Source organism: Sapajus apella, unplaced genomic scaffold (assembly GCF_009761245.1).
Source record: "Sapajus apella isolate SASKATOON/1434 unplaced genomic scaffold, GSC_monkey_1.0 scaffold32, whole genome shotgun sequence".
In the NCBI taxonomy this organism is placed as follows: Eukaryota; Metazoa; Chordata; class Mammalia; order Primates; family Cebidae; genus Sapajus; species Sapajus apella.
In genome coordinates, this window is record NW_022436972.1 from 5,020,220 (window position 1) to 5,035,184 (window position 14,965).

General features: G+C 38.0%; 1 protein-coding gene across 3 annotated transcripts in view; it reads left to right on the top strand.

The window, feature by feature from the left end:
- Window positions 1-14,965, top strand: part of B3GLCT (beta 3-glucosyltransferase) — a 112,405-nt gene that overhangs the window by 60,867 nt on the left and 36,573 nt on the right. For all 3 annotated transcript variants that reach the window (XM_032294421.1, XM_032294423.1, XM_032294424.1), the window contains 3 exons: window positions 2,333-2,396; window positions 8,011-8,130; window positions 10,451-10,520. In XM_032294421.1, the coding sequence (XP_032150312.1) occupies window positions 2,333-2,396; window positions 8,011-8,130; window positions 10,451-10,520 (254 nt within the window). The remainder of the gene's footprint in view (window positions 1-2,332; window positions 2,397-8,010; window positions 8,131-10,450; window positions 10,521-14,965) is intronic.

The following is a 14,965-nucleotide window of genomic DNA, read 5'->3' on the forward strand; positions in this document are numbered from 1 at the left end:
AAGGTGTTTATTGACTGTTATGAAAGGGCCTATGAAACATGGCCATCTAACAGTGGAGGTCACATGCCTCTTGGATTCTGATCACAACTTGGTTCCTTGCCTGTGACAATAAGCCTGGGTATGACTTTTCTGTCTTTGGAGCCTGAATGAAATGAATACTTACTCTTTGTGGTCTGTTTAAATTTTGAAGCCATGTGGCATGAGTCCAAATCCCAAAGTTATCTTGATACAGTTTGTTTATGAAAAGTTGTTCCAACTGAGCAGAATTCAAATTGGACAAGATCTCATTTGCCAGGGCAGACTTTTTTTTCTCTAAGTATATATTGCGAGTGTATCTGAGGATGTAGTCTCTCAGTCCACCCCAGTTATACTCACAGATCTGTGGACAAATATTGAACAGGAATGTGACAGATATTATATGGGGCTTCTTTTGGTGCTACCTTCTACCAAGGTATGTTAGTATCAGCTGTGAGACAAACTCTTTGTAATGAAACAAATTTATCTTGTGTCTGCTTTCTGTCCTTCTTCTAATCAGAAGCGAATTTTTATAGAAAATTTTCATGGCCCAACCAACAGATGTAATTAAAAACAGTAGAAAAAAATTGAAACAATACTATTTTTCCATTTTCTTTATAAATTTTTTTTCCGTCTTTTTTTTTTTTTTTTTGACACAGGGTCTCTGTTGCTCAGGCAAGAGCATGGTAGCATGATCATAGTTCACTGCAGCCTCCAACTGCTGGGCTCAGGCCATCCTCCCACCTCAGCCTTCTGAGTAGCTAGGACTATAGTGCATGTCACCATGCTCAACTAATTTAAAATTTAAAAAATAATTATTTTAAATTTTATGTTAAACTGTGTTGCCCAGGATGGTCTCTAACTCCTAGCCTCAAGCAGTCCTCCTGCCTTTGCCTCCCAAAGTGCTGGGATTATAGACATGAGCTAATGTGCCCAACCTATTCTTCCTTTTAAAAATCACTATTTTTTCTTTGTAGTGAAACTATGTATTAGGAGGTTTGTAATTTAAACTAATGGTCTAGTCTTCAGCTCTATAAAGAAATACAGAGCCATATGGTATTTTGGTGATTTGGGTAAGTATTCCTCTCTTGTTAACTTTGAATCAAAAAATATATTGCCTAATTCATTTCAGGGAGCTCATGGAGTGCTCATTGTGGCATGGTACAGTGGGCAGTGCTGGCAAGACAGAGAAGAAAGTGTAGCACAGAGAGAGCTGTGTACGCACCAGATTTTAATGCATGTGATAAAGCTGATAGATCTGTACTTTGGTGGCCAAGGAAGTTTCCATTTACTGTGGTGAGCAAGTCTGGAAAAGTTTTACGGAGAAGTTACCCATGACTTTGGTGTTTACAAGTTTGCTCAGTAAAGGTTGGGTTCAGACACTCTAGGCAGATGTCCGGAGGGAGAGAACAATGAGGAGGCATGTGCTCTGGGTGTAGCAAGTGGGTGCTGTGAAGCTCCAGATGGTCAGGGGAGTGGTATGGCCCTCAAGACTGGCTCAGGAGTTCGGGCTTTATTCTATAGGGGAAAGGAGCCACTGAAAAAATTTTAAACAAGACAGCGACTTGAAATAAAACTGTGATTCTTCCCCCAAACCATATACTTTTTCTCCATAAAATCCAGCAGGATTCCTTAAAGTAAGAAACAAAAAGTTGCCATGTCTGTTTCTGAAGCACAATTTATTTTTCCCTTTCCTTTTTCTTTCTCTGTCATTATTTAGTATAAAGATTATCGGGAGTCGGCCGGGTATGGTGGCTCACACCTATAATCCCGGCACTTTGGGAGGCCAAGGTGGGTGGATCACCTGAGGTCAGGAGTTCAAGACCAGCCTGACCAACATGGAAAAACCCCATTTCTACTAAAAATACAAAATTAGCCGGGCATGGTGGCCCATGCCTGTAATCCCAGGTGCTCGGGAGGCTGAGGCAGGAGAATCGCTTGAACCCAGGAGACAGAGGTTATGGTGAGCCGAGATCGTGCCATTGTATTCCAGCCTGGGCAACAAGAGTGAAACTCCATCTCAAAAAGAAAAAAAAAAAAAAGATTATCAGGAGTCAAAAAAGCTCATGACTTTTTTCCCCAAGGCATTGTATTGTATTTTACATTATTTGGCAGATGGTGGAATAATGAATGCTACTTATTGGTCAACAAACCATTACATTTTTATAGCCCTTTCCCTCAAGGAAATTAAACTACTATTTTTATCTTTAAGTCTGTATATATATCTGTTTTCAAACCCTTTAGAAAGTCTCAAGAATGTTTTAGTCTTGTTTGACATTTCTTTTGGTTATAAAAATCAAATTGTCTCTATTTTCAGGCTTACCAAGAGACTAAAGAGTGAATCCCTGAAATCCGACTTTACAATAGATTTAAAACATGAGGTATGTCATGTTTTGTTTAAAAGTCCTAGTAATCAAGAATTCATGTCCTTTGATATAAAAGGTGTTTTACATTTCCTAACCGTGCGTTTTCCCCACCCACATCTATCTTCTCCCCATAAAGATAATTTCACAGCACTCCAGTGAATTAGGTCCTATCATTTTAAGCTCATTTCAGTTATATAGGTGAAGACAGAACAGTGAAAAAGGTTGCATCTTGTGATTCATGATTCTTTGTTTTCAAGCTAGATGGATGGGTCCAGAGGTAGATTTCTAAAAACATGCAAAATGTCATTAAAAGTACCTCTTACTTGATGCTTTGGTTGTACATATGCCACTATAGATTAAATGATCATGTCCCCCACCCCTAATTCATACCTTGAAACCTGAGCCCCAGTGAAATGGTCTTTGGAGGTAGACCTGTGGGAGATGGTAAGGGTACAAGATGGAGCACTCATGAATGGAATTAACACTCTCATAAAAGAGGCCCCAGGGAGTTTCCTTGCCTTTTCTACCATGTGAGGACACAGCTAGAAGTGCCATCCATGATCCAGGAAGCAGACCCTCACCACTGAATCTGCTAGTCCCTTGATCTTAGGCTTCCCAGCCCACAGAACTGTGAGAAATAAATTTGTTGTTTAGACTCCACTCAGTCTATGGTATTTTATTGTAGCAGCCTCAACAGGCTAAGACATATGCCTTTGTTGTGTGTCTGTGGTTGGCCCCCTGGAGCAGAATTGAGCTAATTGGTCCCAAGCAGGCAGCCTAGAGCCCGAACACTCCTGGTTTCTTCACATTTAGTGGGCATCTGTAACCACTTATCCTGGAGGCAGGTGATCCATCATTAATCATTCTCAAATCATCATTAAGAAGGCCCTTTTTGAATTTCATTTGTGGGCATGCCTGACTGTGTAAAACAGTCTTGCCTCTCATTCTCTGCAGGAATCTGTATGTTGGGACATGAAGGTAAATCTTGGCATGTAATTCAGTCCAGCAGTGCTAATGGCCTACCAGGAACAAGAAGGCACACATAAGACTTTCTAACTTCTCAGGTGTCTTTAAATGATAATACAGAATATTTGAGTATAAATATACATAATTCTTCTCTTCCACAAAGATGAAAAAAATGACTTGTTGAAAAACAAGTTCTGCCTAGATAGATTTAAAGAAAAGTCAGCTCTAGTATAGATACTTAGGTTTGGAAATCTAGTAAATGTTGAATATATACAAAATAATATTTCTAACATCTATAAAGGGTATAAAGATTAATGAACAGAATACTCAAGTAGCTTGCCTGGTTTAAGAAGGAGACTATTACCAGTTACCTTGAGGCTACCTATGTGCTTCTCCAGGAGAGGTCTCCTTCCATCTCCCCAAACTAAACTCTCTTGAATTGTCTCCCTCTTCCTTTTCTTCATATTTTATTAGGTATGAATGTGTTTCTGAATAACATGTAATTTTGCATCCTTTTGGGCTTCATATAAACAAAATTGTATACAAATGATGCAGGATGTTTTTGCTCCTTAGTTCAGCTAATCTGGACTCTTGTCTTATGACCAGGAAGAATTAGGCATACAGACTGAAGGATGAGGAGGGTGGAATTTAAGTGAAAGGAAAGCTCTCAGCAAAGAGAGGGGGTCCTGCCAGCAGGTTTCCATCTCATAAAATGAATATTGGGGGCCCCACACATGAGTTTAAGAGGCCACTCTCCCCTCCATAAGGCACCAACTCCTGGTGGCCCCACCCCAATCCCCCAGTGTGTTTAGGCCTCCAGTCTGCTGTGGGCATGCCCAGGTAAGCCTCCTGTGGCGGTTCCCTAATCCACACAAAACATTTGGTGTAAATAAACACTTGTGGGGCAGATCAGAGATTCTCCAGGGGTCCTTCCCTATTTGCCTAGGCATTTGGCTGTCTCCCACTTCTGTCACAAATACTATTCTAATTTGAGACTAATCCATGTTGATGCATGCAGCTCTAATTAACTTATTTTTACTTTCTATAGTAGTCTCCCATATGACCATAATTATTTATTTATGTCTTGTTAATGGGCTTCTGGGTGGTTGCTGGTTTTTTGCTATTACAACCATTGCTTCTGTGAATAATTTTGATGTGTGTTATGATGATCATCTTTAAGAGCTGCTCCAAGGCAGAGGCTTTTAAACTTTTTTTTTTTTTTTTTTTTACTATGACCCACTTAAAAAAATAAGTTTTCATCGTGACCCAGTATATTTGTGTGTGTGGTTGTGTTTCTGTTACTGATTTCTAACAGTATTATTGTAGTCTATACAATAGTCATTTGAAACACTTTTTGGCTTACTTTATGGCCTAGCTCATGTTCAGTTTTCATATCTGTTAGATTGAAGAAGGTATTAATGATGCTTTTTAGATATCTTATTTTCTTCCTTACTGCATTGCTTCAATCCTTCATTCTACATTTGTTTTGTCTGCTTATCCTCTACTAAGGGAGGAATATAGAAATCTTCCATAATAATGGTAGAGTTCTTTTATGGAACTGCCAACTCTTGCTTTTTATACTCTAAGGCTATGTTAATTAGGTGCATAGGAACTTAGAATTGTTGCATACTCTTAGTGAATTTGTCTGTCTTTAGTAATACTCTTTGTCTTAATGTTTATTTTGTTCATATGAATATTTCTATGTAAGCATTTTTTGGTTGCTTGCCTCATAATCTTTTTTTTTTTTTTTTTTTTTTTTTGAGACAGAGTCTGGCTCTATTGCCAGGCTGGAGTGCAGTGGCCTAATCCCGGCTCACTGCAACTTCCGTTTTCCGGTTTCAAGCAATTCTCCTGCCTCAGCCTCTCGAGTAGCTGGGACTACAGGAATGCGCCACCACGCCCGGCTAATTTTTTGTACTTTTAGTAGAGACGGGGTTTCACCATGTTGCCAGGAGGGTCTCGATCTCTTGACCTCGTGATCCACCCGCCTTGGCCTCCCACAGTGCTGGGATTACAGGCGTGAGCCACCGAGCCCGGCCCCGCCTCATAATCATTTTTTATCTTTTTCTTTCAACCCTTTTGTGTCCTTATCTTTTTTAGATGTGTCTCTTTTAAAGAGGACATGCCTTCCCCACCCCCTCCATTTTGAAAATCTTTATCTTAAACCTGAGAGCAAATTTACCTTTATGTTGATTGTAGTTACTGATGTATTTTATTTCTATCACTTTATTTTTTACCCCATCCTTATTTTCTGTTTTTTAAAGTTCCTTGTCTTCTTCTTTATTTACTTATTTATTTATTAGTCCATGTTTTTCTTTTTCTGCTATTTTGGAAGTTGTCTGTCTGTACTTTACTGATTATTTTAAATATGTTAACATGCATTCTTAACCTATCAGTGGTGTATTAATAGCCAGAAAATGTGAGGTCCTTAGGGTAATGTAACTCTGATTATTCCACTGCCAACTTATATGCAATTGTTGTTCAATATTTTTATCCCTTTTTCTTTTTACCCTGGAAACTTAGATATCATTACTTTGTGCAGTTAACATTTGTAATAACTCATCGTATATTTGCCATTGTTTTTGCTCATCATTCCATCTTGCTTCTTAGGCCTTCCAATTGCATCGTATTATTCTTCCTGAGGTGTATCCTTTAGAATTTCTTTTAGTGAGGTAGTAAATTCTCTCAATATTTTTTCTTTAACAATATTTATTTCAACCTTTTTTTTTTCTTCTTTTTTTTTTTTTTTTTTTGAGACAGAGTCTCGCTCTGTCACCAGGCGCCAGGCTGGAGTGCAGTGGTGTAATCTCGGCTCACTGCAACATCCGCCTCCCAGGTTCAAGCAATTCTTTTGCCTCAGCCTCCCAAGTAGCTGGGACTACAGGCACGCGCCACCATGCCCAGCTAATTTTTGTATTTTTTAGTAGAGATGGGGTTTCACCATGGTGGCCAGAATGGTCTCAGTCTCTTGACCTCCAGATCTGCCCGCCTCGGCCTCCCAAAGTGCTGGGATTACAGGATAACCTAGTTTTTGAAGCATACTTACATCATGTAGACAATTTTAGGTTGCTAGTCATTTTCTGTCATCACAATGGTATGATTTCACTATACTGTGGCTTCTGTTATTAAGCCGAGAAATCAGTCCTTAGTCTAATGTGGTGCCTTTGTAGATAATTTGTCATTTTTCTGGCTCTTTTTAAGCTTCTCTGTCTTTGGTCTTCTGCAGTTTCGCTGTGATATATCTGGATATAGACTCTTGTTTTCTAATCCTGTTTAGGGTCTGTTGGGCCTTTCTCTCGTAGGCTTATTAAGCAATTTTTGAAAAATTTCAGCCATTGTTTTCTCAACTATTTTCTCATCCCTATTCTCTCTTTTACATTCTCCCAGAACTTTAGATGGATGCTAGAGGTATGAACTTCTCTTTTACATTTTTCATCTCTATTTCTTGCTATGCTACCTTATAGATGACTTTGGGGGCTTCATTCTTTAGTTTCTTAATTTTTTATTCATCACTGTCTAATATGCTATTAATCCTGTTAAATTTTCACTTTATTTTTTATTTCTACAAGTTTTATTTAATTATTTTTCAAATGTGCTTGTTTTGTGTAATCTTTTTGAAAGATTTTTTTTCAGGTTTTACAATTTTTCTTTTCTTTATAAAAATATATTAAGCATAGTAATTTTATAATCGGTTTGATAATTCTGATATCTAAAGTCTTTTGAGTCTGGTTAAATTATGTCAGTTGGCTCTTGTTCATTATCTTACTTCTTTTTTGTGAGTGATTTTTTTTCTCTGAGCAATTGTTCTGTGAGCATCCTTGTTCCTTTGGAAGAATCCTCTGAGGCTTCTATTAAGGTTGTGGTTCCTTAGTAAGGATTTACATTAGTTTCTGCCTATTGCTAGTAGGTTATACTGACTTGGGATAATTTATCAGTTTGAGGTGTTTTGGGACCTCACAGGTGGCACAACTTCGGGAGGCCTGGCTTTTGGTTACAAAATCTAAGAGGAGATTTAGAAATTTTCCATCTGTTTAGACCCATGGTCTGAGCTTTATGTGGGGTTTGCTGTTAGCCACACCCCACCTTGGGTGGGTCATAGACTTCAGGCTCTTCACTCCTATCAGAAACAGTCTTGCCAGAGGTCAGCTGATACCTACTAGGGAAAACTACGCTTGGTGCTTCTTTCCCCTCAGCATCTCACATTCCCATTTTTGTTCTCACAGGTTCCATACTTTTGTGCCAACTTAGCAATACATTTAAATATTTAAGGGCATTTTGCCCAATGTTTTTGGAGTTTTAAGCAAGTTTGGGGTATGTAATTACCATACTGTAGGAAACTGGAGACATAATAATATCATCTTAAATCTGTCTCTGTGATGATGATGTAGAATGTGTTCTTCCCTAAAACCACTTGTTTTGGAAATTTTAGAGGTCAGAATATTGATTCATAGTTAATGTCTTATTGTTAGTAGTAGATTGGATGTATTCACATGGAATTGCTGTTTTTAAGTTTAAAAAGTCCTGCTGGATATTGACGAGTTGATACGATTCAACCTGCTCTCTATGGAAGGTGTGTTCTGCTTTCCCTTGAGATGTTTTGTCCCTTCTTTTACTTGTATTGACTGAGTTCTTTCATCACTGCCTGTCTCCTGTCTTGTGGCAGATTGCCCTCTACATCTGGGACAAAGGCAGAGGACCTCCCCTGACCCCAGTGCCCGAGTTTTGTACCAATGGTGTGGACCCCTACTGTGCTACCACATTCCATTCTTTTCTACCACTTTGTGTAAGTAACAGAAGAAAACCTTTGCATATCCAAGGAAGAATTTAGATGCTGTGCATTATGTCATCCTAGCACTTTAAAATAAATTTCAGATTCAGGGCATACATGTGCAAGTTTGTTATAAGGGTATATTGCATGATGCTAAGGTTTGGACTTCTATTGATTCTGTCACCCAGATAGAGAACATGGTACCCAATAGGAAGTTTTTCAAGCCTTGCTTTTCTTCCTTCCTCCCCTTTTTTAGAGTCCCCAGTATCTGTTGTTCCTATTTTTATGTTTGTGCATACCCAGTATTTAGCTTCCACTTATAAGTGAGAACATACAGGTATTGATCGACTTACAACCTATGCAACTTACGACCATTCGACTTTAGGACCACAATCGCTAGCCACGACTGCTCCGCGTCTGGCAGCGCAAACGTTGCCCAGCTGGGCGTATGATAGTGCAGACCAGCTTCCAGCAGCACTACCATCTCTGCGTGCACCATTTCAACTGTACATATAGCCTTCTCAACTTACGACCAAATTGTGTTACAACTGGTCTGCCAGCCCCAATCGTGGTCGTAAGTCAAGCACTAGCTGTATGTTGGTTTTGTGTTTCTGCATTAATTCACGTAGGATAATGGCCCCCAACTGCATCCATGCTGCTGCAAAGTACATGCTTTCATCCTTTTTTATGGCTGCATAGTATTCCTTGGTATATCTGTACCACATTTTCTTTATTCAATCCACCATTAATGGGCACCTAGGTTGATTCCGTGTCTTTGCTATTGTGAATAGTGCTACACTAGCACTTTACATACTGAAAAGAAAATCAACATTTTCCCTGTGTCAGGTAAGAACTGTATATCTTGTCTCTAGTAATAACACTCCTACAAGGTAAGTACTATTGTAACTCCATCTTACAAATGAGAAGAGAGAGGCACAGAGAAGCCAAGTGCTTGCTTATGGCTACACAGCTAGTAGGGAGGTAAGCGAGGGTTCTGATGGGCTCCCCTTTACTCCAGAGCCTTTATGAGGGACTGCCCACCATAGTGCTTTAGGGCTAGTGTGCCCAGAGTCATTTCTTTTGTTGATGATGTAGGATGCATTGATTGGAATTTCTATTCCATTTCTCAGAAATGCAATTTCCAGTGCTTTCTGTGACACTCAGGCCTTCTCCACAAGCCCAGACCATTTACTCTCTCAGGATGTGGCTCTGCCAGCCATTGAGAACTTTCAGAATGAACCCACTTGTTTTGGCTGACCCAAGGTCCAGCCCTAGTATAAGCCTGGAGACCCTGACACTCAGTAGGTGTTAACAGCTTTTCTCATAAGGGAAAATATGTTCACCACCCTCAAATGGTGTCATTATTCTCAAGTCAGTCACACAGAAGTCTGTGTGTGCCATTTTAACACACACACACACACACACACACACACACTCACCCCCAAAACACAGTGCAGTGTTGGGAGAGAATCTGTAATGTGTTTGCAGTTTCAGAGTGGGGGACCAGTCTTTCTAGGCAGAATGCTTGCTTGCTCTTTCAGTGCTCTCCTAGTGCTTTAAGTGACATGACAAAGCTGTAGTTAAATGTCACTATACACCAGCTCCAAATGATGTAGGAGTCATGATTGAAATATGATTGCAGGCCTAAGACAGGTAATAAAAGGGTCATAAAGGGATTGGGTGTGCCTTGTTGACAAATCCCTCTTTGTGCCACCTTTCATCTGTGTGATCAGCCTGGGCTCCAGGACTACCCCTACCTCAACTCCACCAGGTGTTTGAAGGAATCCTACCTTTGGCAGAGGAGCAAACATCCTTAGCCTAGTGCTTGGGTAGCCAGTAAAGAGGCCGTAAAAATCTTTTCAACATTAAAGTCAGGCCAGGCCCAGAAAAGGGTAATATCTCTTATATTACACTAAAAAATCCCTCTATTTATCTCTTTTTGCCAAAATCTCCACCATCTGGAGAAAGGAAAGAAGTAACTAACATTTATTGGTCACTTACTATGTTCTTAATAAATTATAGTAATAATAGCAGCCTTGCAGTGGTTATTTTTTCCTTTTTCTAAACAAGCAGACTGAAATTCCGAGAGCTTAGGAAACTTGTCGAGAGGATGCACATTCTCTGCATGGCGGAGCAGGCAGGTTCAGGGCTGGCAGACAGAAAGGCTATGTTGTCAGCTGACCTATGGTTCCGTTTCTCCCCTAAAACTTTATCCCGGAAATATGTTTGATATCCTTGACATTGGTTAATTTGAACTCTAGAGCATGTGGGTGTGAAGTTAAGATAACGCTGACTCATATATGCATATATTTTTTCTTATTTTTTTTTTTTTTAGGGAAAGCCAGTGAAGAAGAAGGATATTTTTGTTGCAGTAAAAACATGCAAGAAATTTCATGGTGACAGAAGTACGTTTTGGGTTATTCATTTTATTGAATGTTTAAAATTCAAACTACCGTTTTAAAAAAAGTACAAATGAATTTTTGAGTATAAATTCAGGAAAGGGATAATGACAATTAGGATGTTGAAGTGAAAGCAGTTATTAATCAGTATTCCTCATTGCATCATTTCAGTCACCAAGATCAATTAGGAAGGAAATTTTTGCATTGAAACATAAGTGGTCATAGCCAATACTGTTTATAGCAGTATTTTAAATTGGAAATGGAAAAGCTCAGTGTGGCAGTATTGGAGACTGTGTGAAAAATGACCTATTTTGTCAAACAACGTCCTAGGTCCATGTACAGTCTCTAAACTGGATGAAGAATGTCAGAGGGGATATCAAGGTAATAGCATGCCAACAAAGAATACTCTCTTGAAGACTTTTTCTTCTTTTTCAATTTATTTCAAATGCATACCTTGGAACTTAATAAAGAGATGTATTTGCTCATGAGTAGATAATATTGGAGAAGAAGAAACAGCTGCTGTACAGTGAATCTCTTCTTAAGGAAATCCTGGCATGTCGATTAATGTTGTTTTTATTCAGGTTTTTGATGTCATTACAGAATTCTGCTAAGTTGTGGTGATAATGTGGGGAAAAAAAAGCCCATCCTAAATATAAATAGACATAATTTCTCTCTTTTTGCACCTTATTTCAAGCAACACTTTTCTGAAGTTGAAAATTAGGCAGTCTTTTGCATATTCTAATTTTAGTGTAGATTTTAATTTTTTTCCCTTGAAAAGACTGTCGATTTCACCAAGGATGTGATATTTATGTAGGAGAGATTTCTAAACCAACTGTCATTTTCATGGGATTGGAACTACTGGGAAAGTTCATTTATATATTTTATGGGATAATATGATATATACAAATTATATTTTAAAGGAGAAGATGTTTTCCAAATAAAATAATATTATAGTTTGGGATTAAAGTATTGTCTAAGACATTAACATCAATTAAAATCCAGCTATAATCAATTATAAAAGTATATTCACTGTAAACCTTCACGTTTGCCTAAAATAGCCACATTAAATGCCAAATCCTATTAAATCAGCCTAAATGAATATGTATATTTGTTACATAAGGAGTCTTAAGTTACTATGAAGAATCAGTATAGCAGTTAAAATAAAATTTTTATTTATCATAAATTTAACTTTAATATCCTTTAACTTTTTTCATAATGTGGAAGGGTTTGGTGGGATGATTTTGACAAATACTTTCTTTAAAAAGGTATTGGAGAAATGAGCTATACTGCTTTTTGTTTTATGTCTTTTGCAGCAAGCAGGAGCTGTTTGAGTTGATTTAATTGTTCTTGAAGCTGCACTTGGAGTAGTGATTGTTTTCACAATATTAATGTTAAGGATGGTGTTGCTGGTATTTTTTTCTTTGAAACACATTTTTCAAGTCACAGTGAATCACTAAAATTAGGGACACTCCTGTTGTATTTTTTATATTCTACAGAAATGAAAAAAAAGTTGGTTAATTTTGATTTAGTAATTTTGAATAATCTAGTATACTGCCTTCTTATTTGCATAAGTTTGAGATAATCTTTTTAGATATTCGTGAAATTTTTTTCAGTTCGAATTTTGAGTCAAAATTCTTTAAAAATTACAAAATCTTAAAAGCCCATTAGGAGTATTAGAAACAAGCCAGCTGCATTGATGTACTGCTGTTAATTGAATGTGGGATCATTGAAGTATGAGGCCTAAAATGTATCATGAAGTTTTCATATTTGGGTTTCTGTGGTAAGCCATTTTTCAACTTGGATATGTTTGTTTGAAAAGATAGGCTAAGGCAACAGGATTTCCGTGACTTTGAAGTCCATTTTGCATGATGGAGGTGTAACCTGCCAGGCCACTAGGCTCTGCCCTTGGTTTTAGAAGCCTAGTCCGGCCACCAGTTGGCCTAAAGATATATCTAGTTTCATCAGTTACAAGGACAACACCACACTGCTTCTAACTGCTCATCTTTTATACATTTTCTGGTGTGTTTTTCACATATGTTCTGTCATCTGATTTCATGTTGACACTTCCTTGTGATAGGATAATTATTGTTATTCACTTGTAGGAAAAGCTGAGTGTGGAATGATACACAACTGGCCCAGTTTCTTGTATCCTGTTGAGTAGCAGAGCCAAGGACTTGGGTTTTCTGGCTCCGAAATCCCATGTTTTTTTCTACCATAGCACAGCTATTCTGTAATCTTGTGTATATGACAAACTCAATGCTTGATAAATAGTCTTTGATATTCATGTTGATGTCCTGCTGTGCTCAAGGTCAGTTTTGACTTGGCTGTGAAATTAGGCTTTCTATTTTTAGTAGCAATGGGGATGGCAAGGAATTGGAACCCACCAGGATCTAAAATACAAGTCGAGCTGAGAGTGTAGACTGCCACTCCTGTCTAAGCATATTACTACTACAGTCAAGCAAATACGTTGTCTGGGGTGTTAATGTTTTTGTTTTTTCCATATTTTCCTTTCCCTGTGCACTCTGTGGTAGAAATACTTTAGTAACAAAGGCCAAATGATGAAGGAAAAAAATCTAGATAAGAAACTGTATTTATCTTTGCCTAGTTGAGAGTGGGCTGTATGGTTAATTGTGGGCACAGTGTTCTCTGGCACTGAGTGGCGATGGCCCCCACTGCTGGTTCATTATAGTGTTGATCACCTCCCAGGATGAGGAGGAGAGTTGAGGAGGAGAGACGGAACATGTTCTGTTCAAGGCCCTAGTCACAGAAAGGGAAAATATAGGTTTCATTTACTTTTTATGCTCTCATGGAAGAATTGATAATAAAACCAAGTTTAAAAATGAAAAAACAAATTTAAATATTGTACTTTGTTTGCTTGATGGCACATTTATGTAATTGCCTTTGTCTGGATTCTCATTTAAGTGAAATATAGCATTCTTAGAACACAATAAGCAAAAATATATTCTGTCTCTTGATTCAAGGAAGTAATGCATATTGACATCATTGAAACAGCAACAACGCTCTCTGAGAGGCAAGCATTTAGTAGGGTTTTAAAGACACTTGAGAACTGTTACATAAGGTGATGAATTGAGCATAACATGTAAAATTATATTTAAGCAAGGAAAAGATCTCTGGTGTTTTAATATTCAGCTTGATTGCTTACTCTTGGGTTCTGTGTTTCCCACTGTGTGACGTGAGCTGTCAGAAAACCTTAAGAATTTTCTTTGCATCATTCTGCCATGCAGTTTGTGTGCATGTCTCATGTACCTTTTGGCAGCCGCTGGTTTTGTTCATCAAATGGTGCGTTGTGGGATGCTATCCTGCAGTTTCCGTCTAATTAAAGAGGTTAAATTTCTGTTTCCTCAGCCTTTAGTTCCTTTTCATAGCTTCCTAAGCTCTTCAAAATTAGCAGCATATTCCTTTTAGATTAAAAAGAAAAAAACCTGTTTACTGTTTTTACTGCTGTGATCTTGTCTAGAGGCAAATCTGAACAAACTGACTGAGAGGGGTGTTTGGTGGCTGGTGTTCTCTTTGACTAAAGAGATTTACCTGTACTGTGGTACAATCTGCTTACTTAAAAGGCGAGGCTTGAATTAAAACACAGCCAGATAGAAGGCCAGACTCTAATTAAATGAGTGATTATCAGATCAATGAAGAGAGGAGAGGAGTCAGGTGTTGCCTTTCCTAGGCTGTTGAAATAGCTGATGTTCCAGATTGCCCTACAGTGTTGTGTTAGCTCATCCAGGAAGGATGCTTTTCAGTCTTGGGTACATCTCAGTCTTTAAAATGTTGAATTAGGACACACGTGTGTGTCTCCCTAACCTGCTCCTGAGGAGAGAAGTGCAAACAGGGTCTTATTTTCTGGCTACTGACTTGCATGCTGAGACAAAAGGGCCATCTGCAAACTGAATATAGCGAATTCCTTAAAATAAAAACTATTCACATTTGATGGTGTGGTAGTTTTAATAAAATGTTCAAGCATCAAGTTCCTTTTCATTTATAATCTGAGACACTTTTCCAAGTCACTTCCCTGGGGGTAAAAATGCATGTTTTCTCCTCATAGTGAGACATATCTTCTGCTTAGAGTCTAGAAAGCTCTAAAGAAGATTTATGCCATCTGTGCAGCTGGCATTTTTATAGTAAAATTTTTCTTTGCTCCAAATTTAAGTTATCTTGTGACAAACTTTCTTGAAAGAGGCATTCACTATTATGTTCATACTTTCAATAGGAAGTATGCTTCTCTATTGAAAAGCAGATAATAGGTAACTTATTGAGGTATTTTCTCAAAGTTTAGTATCTTTAGGAATACAGTGCCTCAATACAATATAAAATATTTTGTAAATAATAGAATGAGTTCATTTTATAATTTAAATGATGCTAATAAATAAACCAATACTTTAAAAGTTTAACTAATTTAGAATCAACCCTGGTTGAAAATAAAGCCTTAAGCT